General features: G+C 43.9%; 1 protein-coding gene across 2 annotated transcripts in view; it reads left to right on the top strand.

Moving 5' to 3' along the window:
- WDR17 (WD repeat domain 17) overlaps positions 1-14,273 on the top strand; it is a 953,840-nt gene that overhangs the window by 597,131 nt on the left and 342,436 nt on the right. For both annotated transcript variants that reach the window (XM_078677682.1, XM_078677683.1), the window contains exon 18: positions 12,577-12,641. In XM_078677682.1, coding sequence (XP_078533808.1) covers positions 12,577-12,641 — 65 coding nt within the window. The remainder of the gene's footprint in view (positions 1-12,576; positions 12,642-14,273) is intronic.

Below are 14,273 nucleotides of genomic sequence, written 5' to 3' on the forward strand. Positions count from 1 at the left end.
CAGTCTTTGGAAAGGTGCATAATTCATAAGCATGGCTGAAAGCAGACTCAGAGGGGTAGCCCAGGAAGGAGCCAATGTACAAAATATAGTTACTTACATAGTGAGCACCATTGATATGTAGAGGGTTGCACAGGCACAAGCCGTTTCTAATGATATGGCACCATAGTTTGCTATAGTATATAAAGAAAGTGTTAGAACTCGGGCTCTCTAATTGGCAAAGGTATACACCTTTGTCCAAGGTGGGGCACTTGCTTCTAGTCAGGGTAAAGGGGATACACACTCTATATAGCCCCTGCTCACCCCATTGGTAGCTTGGCATGAGCAGACAGGCTTATCCCAAAGGCATTGTGTAAAGTATTTGTACTCAAAGCACGTAGTAATATAGTGAAAATACCACAAATGGACACCACAGCAGTTTAGAAAGATAAAGTATCTTTATCTAAACTCAACAAGATCAAAACGACAAAAATCCAACATACATGTAATAAAAATAGCACTTAAAGCAGTTATTTCCAAAATAGAACGGTAGAAAACAAAAAGCTCCACCTGAGGCTATTACGATGTCATGACAGCAATAAATCCAAAGTACAGCGCCGACCCAGACCCCCAAACAAACAGTACCTTGGAAAATGAAGTCTATGACGATGCACGGCATCGTAGAGGTGAGCCATCGGTGCCAAGGTTAGTGCCAGCTCCCTGGCTCCCACAGGGAAGGCAAACTTTATGTCTGCAAGGAGGCGTTGTATCGAATCCAGGACAGGGGAAGTCGGTTGCATTGGTGGTGAGGCGCAGGTTTCCGGTGAGACAATGTGAAGTCGGTGAGTTCGTGGAGTCACCCTCAGCGATTATAGGCGACATGATAACCCGATGCTGGCAGTGACGATGTCGGTGCGAGTGCTGGCTTTCGGAAGGCTGATAACTGCAGGCGTCAGCAGGCATCTGAGCTGCAGTGCAGGCAGGGTAGTGTGTCTTGCACTTCATGAGCAGAGCCCCTGGCCTCGGTGCAGGTCGCAGCGTCACTGTGCGGATTGTTTCTCTTGCTTCTCTTAGGTTTCTTCCAGTTCAAAACAGCAGGAACAACCTTCAGAGGCCCAAAACTGGAACAGGCACCTCCTGGCATGTCAGAATTCCCAGCAATGGAGTTCAGGGGAGCTGGTGGTGTCCCTGAGACTTCAGAACAGGAGGCCAGCAGACACAAAACCTTGGAGATGTTTTTTTATTCAGTTTTCTCAGCAAACTTCCAGTCTTTGTCCTTTCCTTGGCAGAATAAGCAACTGTAGGCCAACTGCACACAGCAAAGGGGCAGTGCTCCTCCTCACAGCTCTCCAGCTCTTCTCCTTGGCAAAGGTTCCTCCTGAGTCTAGAAGTGATCTAAAGTTTTGGGGTTTAAGGTCCACTACTTATACCCCATGTTGTCTTTGTTCTTTTTTGTGCAAGGGTCTCTGAGCCCAGTCCAAACAAGTTCTGTCCTCACTGGTCCAGTATGACTACAGGGGGTTGAGACAGCATTGTGCAAGGGAGACAGACCCTATTCAGGTGCAAGGAAAACTCCCCTCCCCCTACTCTAAAAACATCCAAGATCTATTCAGCTCACCTCTGAGTCATCCAGGAAGGGCCAGGCATACCTCAACCCCCAAGTGGCTGTCTGCAGTGAATGCACATCCTCAGCTCCTGTCACTTCTAAACCAAACAGTCAATCCACAAACAGGCAAAAGCACACAGAATGGTTAAACAAGAAAATGCCTACTTTCTAAAAGTGCAATTTTGAAACACACAATTTAAAAATCCAACCAACTAAAAGATGTGTTATTAAATTCTGAGTTCAGAGAGCCTAAACTAAATGTTTCTATCTGTTCCCAATGGAAAGTTTTACTTGTAAGGTGTCACAAAGTATCCACCATGTTTGCCTGTGGGGCAGAGAGCCTTTCAATAGTGAAAAACGAAAATGACAGTATTTCACTATCACGATATGTCACACACACCCCTATATGTCCTATCTTTCACAGACCCTACATCCTGTCCATGAGGGTACCTTGGGCCTACTTGCGGGGTGCCTTACATGTAAGAAAAGGGAAGGTTGGGGCTTGCCAATTGTGGGCACTTGCCAGGTCGACATAGCAGTTCAAAACTGCACACAGACTCTGCAGTGGCAGGTCTGAGATACCTTTTCAGGGCTACTTATGTGGGTGGCCCAATCAGTGCTGCAGGCCCACAAGTAGCATTTGATTTCAGGCCCTGGCACCCTCAGTGCACTTTACTAGGGGCGTACCAGTAAACAAATATGCCAATCATGGATAACCAATCACATTAGTAATTTTTACAGGGAGCACATGCACTTTGACACTGATCAGCAGTGGCAAAGTGCCCAAAGCATCTAAGCCAGCAAGAACGAAATCCAGCGCAGCAAAAAAAAAAAATACCGGAGGCAGAGGCAAAAAGTAAGGGGAAACCACGCCAAAGATGCAAAGTATAACCGAAAGTATGGTAAATGATAAGATCATTACCATGGGCTGGATACATTATGAGATTTAGGAGGAATAGACTGGGGGTAGCATTATAAGGGAGCCTTTAAAGCAGTATTGAAACACACATAACATGTAAAGCATTGTTTTGATGGAAAGGACAGGTTCCCTATGGGAGGGACTGTTGCTTTTCAGTCATAAGCAGGAGTGGTTTTAAGGAGAGATTACAGTAAAAGAAACTGGTGAGTCGCTATGGATTATATATAGTAGTAGTGGAAGTGTAATTATCTTAATCAGAAAAAAATTCAAAAACCGACTAATTATACTGGGCGACACTGTGTTTCTATTGAAAGTCAGAGAGTGTTGTTTTTTCAAGGGCAGCATACTAAAAGTCAAAAAGCGATACGATCTGTGATATCTTTAGTATTTTAGTCACTAGAAACAATCGGTGCTAAATTTTGGTAAGAGAATATTATGTTAAAATAACTCTTAGGCTCATAATGTAGTTAGAGAAAAAAACGTTCACCCCAAATAGAGCCAATCAAATGAAGAACCCTGCTCTCTGGTCAGTCATGGCTACGGTCATATGAGTATACAGTAGTCCTGAAATACAGTCTGGTACACTGTCAAGATACGAATAGAAACCCCTTTAAAAACTGTAGTAAAGGATGTGTAAAAGATGATGATGGGTGAAAGCTACCATGCATCTGTCGGTGATGGCCATCTTGGTAACAGAATGGTTTGGGTATGGTAGACATGAACATCATCTCTTTCTACTTCTAAAGGGTGGAAATTGTGTTCATCTGGAAAGGTAACAAGCAAAAACTGGAAGATGTGAACAAACAAACTAACAAGCCTTTGAAAGTGAGAGGAAAAGTCTATTCATCTTCTTGTGGCAGCCATCTTAGTCTCTGCAATCAGAGGACCAACCCAGGCATAGTTCTAGTGATTAGAAATGTAATTGTAAGCAAATTACTGAGGTCCCCCCCCCCCAAAAACAAATTGGTCAGCATTCCATTACGTTATAAAAATTGCAGGTGTTTGATTTGAAATAGAAAAGTTGTGGAATCAGATCATAATGACAAATGGAGGAAAGAGGAAGTATGTGTTTCAAAGAGATACATTTCTAGCAAATGCCATGTACTACAAATGCCATTGTTAGTTCCTTACCCAGGGTTTGGGCACCCTAGGGCCATTTACTGATACTGTATGGTCTAGTAACTGTATGATACTGTATGGTCTGAAACTGCATTTAGGAAGGCCTTGAAGACTTGGCTATTTGATCTACCTTAGCCCGTCTTGTTCTCTCTCTTCTCCGCTGGGTATTTTTTTCCACCACTTAGCGCCAGGACACCACCGTTGGTGGTACCCGTGGTTTACAAATGGAATGGAATCGAATAGTACAATCAATTGAGGTATAGGCCTTTATCGTAGCTAGGAAAGAGAAGATGGAACTAGCTCTAGACACTTCCTACAATCACTGACCTACCCATATCCTGCCGTGAGGGCAACGGCTCACTATTCTTTGTACCAGCGGGCTCCAGCAGGCGCCGTGAGGGGAACGGCTGCACCAGAGGCCGCAACACAGCCTACAACCACCGCGGGGGCCCGAACTACAACCCCCAGGTGCCCCGGCGGCCAGGTCGCGTCCCTGACCCTATCACTTCTCCCAGAGGTGCCTGAAAAGCGCGGGGCGCCGAGCGCTCATTGGGACACTTCCTACAATCACTGACCTACCCATATCCTGCCGTGAGGGCAAAGGCTCACTATTCTTTGTACCAGCGGGCTCCAGCAGGCGCCGTGAGGGGAACGGCTGCACCAGAGGCCGCAACACAGCCTACAACCACCGCGGGGGCCCGAACTACAACCCCCAGGTGCCCCGGCAGCCAGGTCGCGTCCCTGACGCTATCACTGCACCCGAAGGCGCCTAAAAAGCGAGGAACGCCTCTCACCCCGCGCGCGGGAGCAGCCGGGCGAAGCCCGGGCCAAGGGCGGGCCCGTTTAAGCACGTTCAAGACCGGACAAGGACGGGACGGGCCCCCCCTCTCACATCTGTCGCAGTACCAAAAAGGTCAGTGTTGCTTTGCAAGAGATTGGTTGTGATACTTACTAACTGTTATTTGAACTGAGTAACATCCAGGACTAAGCAAGGATGGCTACTCCACCAGATGCTGGGCCAAGTAGCAGGAAATCAACGGGTGGATCATTATTGGGAACCCTAGATAACTTTCTCATTAGGGTATCAACCGTACTCGCAAAGGATATTGAACTTACTGAAAAAAGACTATCCTTGGACACATCCTTTCATAAAAGGTCTTCCCTGGGCCCCCTGGCAGCAGCCAGATCTCCGATACACTTACAAACCGACTCACAGGGCACGCTTCCTCCGTCGGGAGTGGCAATTACCCTCTCGCCTCAGCCAGTAACTATCTTGAATATAAGTGAAAATTCTTTAGGAGATAGAGTTCATGCCAGTGATGTAGGCAGAGCACCATCCTCTAACATTAAAACTCGATCGGCTGGCCAAGTAAAATCAATTGTGGTCCAGCCCAAGGGGAGGGTGCAAGCAAAAAGGAAGCGCCCTGGGCCGCAAACTAACGCTGGAGGGAAAAAAGCAAGGTCATGTAAAAATACTGTTCCTGCCGATGACCCAGCAGTGACGACACCAAATAGCCCCGCACAACATGGTATGGCCGATAAAAAGGGGCAGGAAAGCCATTTGGACACCAGGGGGGAGGATCCATATCTGGACTTGGGACCTTCTTTCTGGAAAAGACTGAAGGGCACTCTTAAGAAAATGTGCCACCCATTGCATGAGCGGTTGGATTCTATTGAAAATAGATTAGTGTGCCTTGAACTTTCGCTGGTAACAGCTCAGAAACAGGCAGGACCAAGGCACAGCGGTCACATTGCTCGGGCAAAAACACCTGTAGCCCATGGTTCAATTGGTCCCAACAGTGGTGCCGGGTCAGGACAGGGTGTTAGGCCAACCTTGGCTGCCGACAAGGTGCACACTACTAACTCTCAACCCCCCTCTTCGACAGGGGTGGGAAATACACGGCAGGATAGTGGGGCGCCACAAATTTCTTTGGTTCGGAAAGATGTTCCCTCGGTGCCCAACCATATAGGGGTGGGAGTGACTCCATTGAGTAAAGAGAGAATTCAGGGTGATGGTACTAAGTTGGATGCTAGACAGCAAAATTTACCTGCTTTACCCAGGGCTCACAATGAGCCTCCTTTGCCCTATATTGATCTCCCTCCCCAATCAGCCCCCTTTGTGGTAGTCTTGGTAGGGGTTCCACCAGTAGTCCAGGGGAAACGAGAATCATACCTAGACCTAAAGCATAAGTGTATTTTCTGGCTTAACAAGTACCGCCCATTGCCAGTAAATATGCGAGCTGATATCATAGGAGTTAGGAGAGTCAATTGGATAGGCAGGGGATGAAAGACGGTGGCAGGAGACTGTATCATTAATAATTTTAGAGACCAGATATGTGTAAATTATATTTGTAATTGGCCTCAAAATGATCAGTCTAATGGGATACAAGTTCTACCCTTAGCTTATTTTTATGGCCCCCCGACTCCGGTTTCCTTTGAGAGGGACATGTTCCCACAGGGAGCTTTATCAAACTTTTGTCCATTAGGGAACATAAGGCTGTTCAACAGATTCCAGGCCTTGTCGGGGTTGGGGGATTGTGACTGACAGTATGAGCCACAAAGGTCCATCCTGGGTAGTAGAGCTGGGGCTACAAGGGAGGGGGCAGAGACCGGGATAGGGCAAGTGTCCCCCATGAGCAGTAGGGAAGAAGGGGAGGTTGAGGTTGGCCAAAGTAACACTTGTGATGTCATTATTGAGGTGTCAAATGTAGATCGGTTCCTGGGCAGGCAGAATAATGTACACCTTGGCACAGGGGGCTGCCCCTTAAGGGCGAATTGCCCGCAACACCTGATGGACCACTATGTCAGACTTCGTTGGTCTCATGGAATGTTGCGGGACTGCGGTCAAAACTTAACTCGCAGGCTTGGGTAGAATTTATTGACCGCTTTGACATTTGTTTGTTTCAAGAGGTGTGGACGGTTGAACCAATGTTTAGAGTGGGATATTTGAACTTTTTTGTTCCTTTTATCAAAAAAAGTCAGGGCCGACCTATGGGGGGTTTAGCGATGTTCGTTAGGCAGTCTCTAAAATGTCAAACCCAGTTGCTCCCAGTCGTAAGTAATGATATTCTTGGTGTTAGGTTCAGTTTCCCTGCCAACTTAGAAATTGATCTTTATAATGTTTACGCTAGGGGGCTTCAAGGTGGCAAGAAATTTGAAGTTGTAGCAGAGCTGGATAAATTACTTCAGGCGACCCCCCCCCAACATACTGTCACTGATTGCCGGTGACTTTAACACCACTTTTGAACCCCTAGGCTTGGATGATATACATTTAACAGAGGACGAGGATGCCAGGTGGGGAGTTCCTCAGCTTGGTACTAAACCCATAAGAAAATGGACCGAGGCCGCAATACAGTTAAAGGGCCTCTGCATGGAAAACGAGCTCCGAGCTGCCAACGGGCGCACATTGTCAGATAAAATGGGAAAGGAAACTTTCGACAATGGCGCTAGGGCAAGTAATATTGATTATCTACTTGTCCCCCTTAAGATGTGGTCTACTCTCCTTGATATGGAGGTAGTGACTCGTATTGAGAGCGACCACAATCCCCTGACCGCAATATTTAACCTGGGTATACATAAAGTGGATGATCCCTATGAGGGTCATACTCTTCCAGATTTAGTCATGGCAAACGATGAGCGCCACCTTAAATGGTGTCAAGTTGCAGACCGACAGGATATTATTGGCAATCTTGAGGAAGATCTGGCAGGGGCTCTAGAGGTTATGGAGGAAGTTACCCTGAACAGATCTCCCCTTAATTCTTTGTTGGAGGCACACAATAGGCTTTTCACCAAACTAAAAACATATTTCTGTAAACCTAGCTCAGGAAAAAGGAGAACCCAAATCAAAAAACCTGGGAGCTGGTATGGCGGATCTTGCCGCCAAGCTAGGGTTGAGCTGGGTCAAGCCTTAAAATCCAAAGATATGGGTATAACAAGACTGGCCCGTGCGAACTATAGGCTTAAGCAATACAAAGCTAAAAGGGAATGGGAAGAGAGCATGTGGCAGGATCTTAAAGTGGCGTGTAACGCAAAGAATCCCAAATTTTTTGGGGACATTTTTAAATGGGACAGGGGAGGGCATCGCGAGAGCCCCCATAATAATGTTGACCGAAATTCATGGGTTGACTATTTTAAGCCCCAATGCGCCAGTAGTGCTTCTGATAACAGCGAAGGAGCTTTTGATTATACCTTTTATAAGCAGCCTCTACTGTGGGGGAAGTGGATAGGGCTTTGGACCAAGTCACAGAGGGTCGTGCTACCGGCATGGATTGTGTCCCCGCAGATTTATTTCTAAACAATAGAGGGCGATGGCGGGTCTATATTTTGTATGTGGCAAACGCCATAGCCCAAGGTATGGAAGTCCCTAAATCTTGGAAAGGGGCAGAAATAGTGCTAGTGTATAAAAAGGGGGACAAGTCGCTTGCAGCCAATTATAGGCCAATAAGTTTAATTGACTGCATACAAAAAAGCATGGGACGGCTGGTTTTGGGCAGAATCCAGACCTGGATGAATAATGACAATATTTTGATACCATAGACCAGGTCTTCCGGTTTATAATGTTATACTGGCGTACCGTGGTCCTGGAAAAGGGTACTTTGTATGCCGTCTTTGTTGATTTAAAGGCGGCTTTTGACCTGGTCCCACGCAACACATTATGGAAAGTCCTTGCGGGGCAGGGGATGGCACCTGAACTGTTGAGCTTGATCGTCCGCTTACATGAGGGTACGTTCGCTCGGGTTCGATGGGGTCGCCAGGGGGAGGTTACGGAACCCTTCCCGGTGGAACGGGGAGTGAGGCAGGGTTGCATCATGGCACCGACCCTGTTCTCGCTCTTTGTGAACGGGGTTGCGGACTCCCTCTCCCTGGTCCCGACCGATGCCCCTGCGATGTCTGGTGAGCGGGTCCCGATCCTCATGTTTGCGGACGACACCCTCATCATTTCAAAGACACCTAGTGGGCTCCAGCAAGCGCTGAAGCGCTTTGAAGATTTTTGTCTGGATAGGGGCTTAGAAATAAACACAGCAAAAACTAAGTTTATGGTCCTTACTAGCTGTAAAACTCATGGGACTGCCAGGCCTTTTAGAGGGATGACACATATGAATGGCTCCCCGCTGGAGCGGGTAGACGCCTTCACTTACCTGGGGGTTACCCTTCAGAGAGATCTGGGGTGGTCTAGACAATTAGACAGCGTGGTGCTAAAACACCGCCAGCAGGCAGGCATTCTTATGAAAAAATGTACCTCTTCCTTGACAAAGCCCATTAGCCCATTATTAGAAGTATACGGGATGAAGGTGTTAAGTTAGGCCCTTTATGGAGCCGAACTTTGGGGATTTGAAGATCTAAGAAAGCTGACGCTAGCAGAAAACGAATTTCTGCCAAAAGCTACTAGCGTTCCCGTAAGTACCCCGTTAATACCACTAAAGTGGGATCTTGGAAAAAAGGCGGTGCAGGACCTTGCCTTTTTGCGGCCACTACTTTACTGGCGCCGCCTATGGACCACAGAAGAATTACAGCACTATGTTAAGGGCCTGAGGGAGATAATGGTTAAGGATTCCTCCCAAAAAATACATTGGCTGAAGGCCATTCGGTCTTTACTTTTTAAATTGGGAATGAGGGAACTGTGGGAAGACCCGGAAAACGCTGTATTCCCCTCCGAAGATTTTTTAAAAGAAAAGTATTGCGATATGGTGATCGCAGAAGAGAGGTCAGAGGGTTTCTCCTCGCACTTAACAGGTCGTTTCATGGATGTTAAACCCATCCGATTCTGGAACCTTATTGGGACACTATTGGGAAACAGCAGGATTGCAAGCTCTATTTTCAGCTCAGAGTGGGCGCCCTCCCAGTAAGGTCTTTTACAGCAAATTGGGCAGGAAAAAATGGTAACGACAGATGTCCTAAGTGTTGGGAGGAACAAGAGTCATTAAGTCATTTCCTCTTCTTCTGTCCCCTGTACATTGCCCCCAGATCGATGTGGATCAAGCCTATATGCAAACTGCTTGGGATACATAGGCATGGAGAGGCTCTTAGAATTCTATGTACAGACCCGACGTCTATAATTGCTGTTGCTGTGGCTAAGTTCCTAAAATGGGCTTGGGTAATCCGCACAAAACAAATAGCGACAGACATATGAAGATTAAGCTGTTTACACCCATAAATGGTGGGGATGTATGACGTTACAACGCATACTTTTACCACGCATACCTTTACAACGCGGTATTTACAACGAATACCGTTACAACGCATAGCGCTTAGAGGTGCTGGATAGTGGTAAGTATAATTTTCTATTCCAACTCCAGTCCCCGTGGACACTAGGGAAGGTGTTGGATAGAAAATTAAACTTATTACTTACCCTAGAGCGCCCCCCAGCGCAATGCGTTGTAATGGTATGCGTGGTAATACCTGCGTTGTAATGGTAGTGCGTTGTAAAAATGTCGTTGTAAACGTTGCATACCAAATATTAGGGGTAGCTTTTGTGAGCTTCTGTGCAATACTCCTCTGGAACAAATGTATTTGATGAGATTGATGTTAAGATTTTTGAAATAACGTAAGTTGATATTCGGCAATAGTCCATTGTAGTTTAATTCTTTTTTAATATTTATTGTATGAATTTTAATGGATTTTAAACTAATAATTGTCTTTTATGTATACTTTTATGACTTAATTGTCGAATAAAGTTTATGAAATGAAATGGAACTAGCTCCATGTTTTAATATGATATTGTAAAATATGAGAGGATTTATGCAATGTTGAATATATCATGCAAGTGAAAAAAAAGAAAATCTAATTGCAAACAGCTAGTTGTACAAGAGATCTTATAACAATAGTTGACTTTAGGTATTCCACCACACCATGAGGTCTCTGGCTAGCAGACTACTCATTAAATTTGAACAGTAAATACCTTCAAAGCAAAGTAATAAACAATGTGTTGACATCCACAAATTAGTATCACTTTGTGGATTTCCTCTGAAAAGAGACAAACAGAGGAGGTAGGCAGAAAACTGTCTGAGAAGTAATGGAGTGAGGTTTGTATCCAAACCTGTAGGTCAACAAAGACAGCTATCAAGCAGGAAGTGCTGTATAAAATGACTTCATATTGGTTTCTCAGTCCCCATAAAAATGGGAATGTGGCAAACATAATCCCCAGAAGTAGTGGAAGAGGATACAATGCAGATGGCACCTTAGTTCATCATCTTTGGAAATGTCCGAAAGTGCAGGTCTACTGGTCAAACACGCTAGAGGCTACGGATGTTACCTTTGCAATTCATCTCTCCAGATTCACAGCATACGTTATTTTGGTTGTAACTAATCCGCTCACCTATCCACTGCATTCTAAAAAATGTGAATGGATGGCACCAATGCTTTGGGAAGCCAAACAAACCATAACTGCTTTATAGGGAAAGGACAAGCCACCAGATGAGAAACTGGTTACTCCGCTTGTGACATATTTTAGGGAAGGTGAGGACTGCCAACTCCCTCATAGGAATAAAGCTTTATGAGGCACATTGGGTACCAATTTTACATGTTCTATTCTCTGGAATGAGAGAATTAACATGTCTAAAAAATCTATGAGCACTGAGTACAGTCCATGCGGAATCAGTCTATAACAGAATCACGAAAGGCTTTATATAATGTTACTTAACTCACTCTGCGCTGGTTTTGTAGGGGAAGGAATTGGAATAGTTTGAGGGGCGGATTTTGAAATTACTTAATCGCACCTTGGCTAGTTGTTTGGTTGTAGACACGTGTATCTGTCTATTTGGCTATTTTTCAAATTCAGTAAGAACATTTGAACAATAAAATCTCCATGCTGACCGCCATCCAATCAAGTAATTTACTTCTGGATCATCTAAGCAATAAAGCTCTACACTGCCATTGGCCACAATATCTCGCCATAATGCAACCTGCCCCTAAACCTATTAAATACTGATGATCAATGTCCCAAACCTTCAGGTCATCCACTAGCATAAGCACAATCATTTTAGAACTAGGTGTCTGCTTTTTCAAGGTTCCCCTATCAGGAAATCGGAAGTACATACTACTTTATCACTGTTTCTACCTTTCTTACCTCATTACCTTTACACCTCGCCCTTTGTGGCAGTATTCAGGCTGCATAAGTGCAGCCTAAATGCACACACATAGCAAATAAATAAGACCATGTTAGCATGCTTTATTACAACTCCTTCCCAACCTGAACATACTCAGTACTGTCATAAACGTTCCAGCAACTAAGTTTCATTGCTGAACACATGATTTTCCGTGCCTATGACTGGTGACATGGACAGTAGTATTAGGAGATGGCACATCTAACCTTGGCAGTTGTCCACTTTTCTGTTTGAGATAACTATTGATACATGTGGGACTTGTCTGGAAATTGTAGACTGACAACAATAAATTATGGAACTGTTGGAAGAAATATATTTGTTGAAAGAGAAAGAAAATTGGCAAGTGCCAGGAATCAACAATTACAATAATGGTTTGGTAACTCTGAATTATGCAAGAAAACATTGTTTTCTTATATGATGTTTATATTGAAAAAGAAGATGGAAACAATACAGTTGAAACTCATGAACATATAAAATGACCAAAAACAAAATTAAGCAAAACAAAATTAAGAGGTGTGCAACGCCTGGGGGGTAGCAGATAGAATTATGTTTTGAGACCCAACATCATACATGACAGACAAGTGGGAATCAAACTACATATAATTTTCTAAGCATGGCAGCTTTCTACAGAACTATGCAAATATAAACAACAATATAGATACACAGTGGGCTTCTAGAAATCTCTGCCATATTGTGGGAATTAAGTATTTCTAAAATAAATCCTAATATACTTCTAGATATACTACTCTTTTAATATCTAGAGATAATTGTTGCATCAGAAGCAAATGTTTCTAATGATGAAGGCATTTATTCTGTAAAATCAAATGTGGACTTAATCTTTGTCTCTATTTTAGTGGGACAAAGCTTTATCGGTGGCACCAGGTGTCTCTATGAAATACTGGAAGAAGTTAACACAAAGGTAAGGACCTAGATCATTAAACATAACAGAATTTTCAACATGGACATTATCAATACATCATATAATAAAAAGTGTTATAATGGACTTTCTTAGTGCTGCAAATATTATATTTTTCAAACTGCGGGAAGACACTTGGATGCAGAAAAGACAGTTGAATATGGTTTTCTGTTGCTTCTTCTTTGGTTGCACATTCCCCAGATCTTTTCCCTTCACTTCAATTTGGATAGTTCCAAACATCATTAAGGTTTGCCCATAGAAAGGTGTCTTATCCATGGTTCCGGTCCTTCTGCAAAATAGCACCAGACTCTACTTGGGGATCAGTATTACATTTGGACAAAATGTGTGGGCAGTCAGAAATGAGCAACACCCACTGGGTTTAGTAGGGTGATTTCCACGTTGGCCCATTAAAGATTATAATTTCATGTCAGATGAACACAACATGTCAGTTTATTGAATTTTTTAATCAGTGATGTGCAAATGCACCATAGTCACATATATATAGTCACTCCTTATTTTTATTGGTCAAATAGTCAGTAGTACTAGCAACCTTTATCCCAAAATGCAAGTATTGTCACATGCACGAGACTCAAAATTCATATTCTATACTGGCACAGCGAGTTAAGCACTCACTGCAAGCCATGAGTTTGATTTTCATCAGGGCCATCTCATCCGTTCGATCTTCCATTAATCCCCTGATTTTCCCACATAGATACTTGATATTATTTCTGTGTGTACGAAGGTTGGAAAGTCTGACCCTACAGCAATAAACATGGGTACATTCAGGCTTTTTTTGCCCACAGTGGGGGCAGGATGGGCCGATTGCTAGATTTGTGAGTTCTGTCAGTACGATCTGGTGGGTTTCATTTTTCTTTTTAACACTTTCTTGTGTAGTTCTCATTACAGTACATACATTATATTTTGGTTGAAGTGTCCAAGGTGTAGCATTGGAAGAAGACCACTTATAAATCATGTAAAAATTTGGATATTTCCCACTTGTTTAACAGAGCAATGGTTTAAGACTTATTAGAACATTAAAATGTTGGGAGCTCGATTGAAAATGATGGAGTGCTCCCTGTTTCTAATGGCCAGTAGAAAACCGGAACTCCAACATTCCAATGTTGTCCTTTACAGCTGTTGTATATCGGCATTAAAGTCCTGCACCCTTCTTAAAGTCCAATGCCTTCAACTCGGGTCTTTAACGCTGGAGGAGGCCTTTAAAGGGAGGTATAGCCCGCTACGTTGTGCTATAGGGCTATATTAGTACACTGGATTGTTGCGACCTCCATTGAAGACAATGGAGCAGTAGCTGCCTATATAAACTGATATAGGCCCTCTGCTCTCAAGATTTCAATGTTCTAATATAGTCATGTAGACCGACATAACGGATTATACTAGCCATTAATGACCTGCTCCAGTGTTAAAACATCGACCAGAAATGGCCAGTATTGTGAAAAGAGTATGGCATTGACTGCATATATAATATATAATGTGTTGTATGTCTGTAATATATACTATGTATTACATTTCATACCTTCACTTATATGGATATGATAAATATGCAGATCCTTGCCTTGCAATTGTTAAATATACACATATAAAAAAGAAATGTGAATGAATAATGACTGTGAACCT

Source organism: Lissotriton helveticus, chromosome 2_1, assembly GCF_964261635.1.
Source record: "Lissotriton helveticus chromosome 2_1, aLisHel1.1, whole genome shotgun sequence".
Classification (NCBI taxonomy): Eukaryota; Metazoa; Chordata; class Amphibia; order Caudata; family Salamandridae; genus Lissotriton; species Lissotriton helveticus.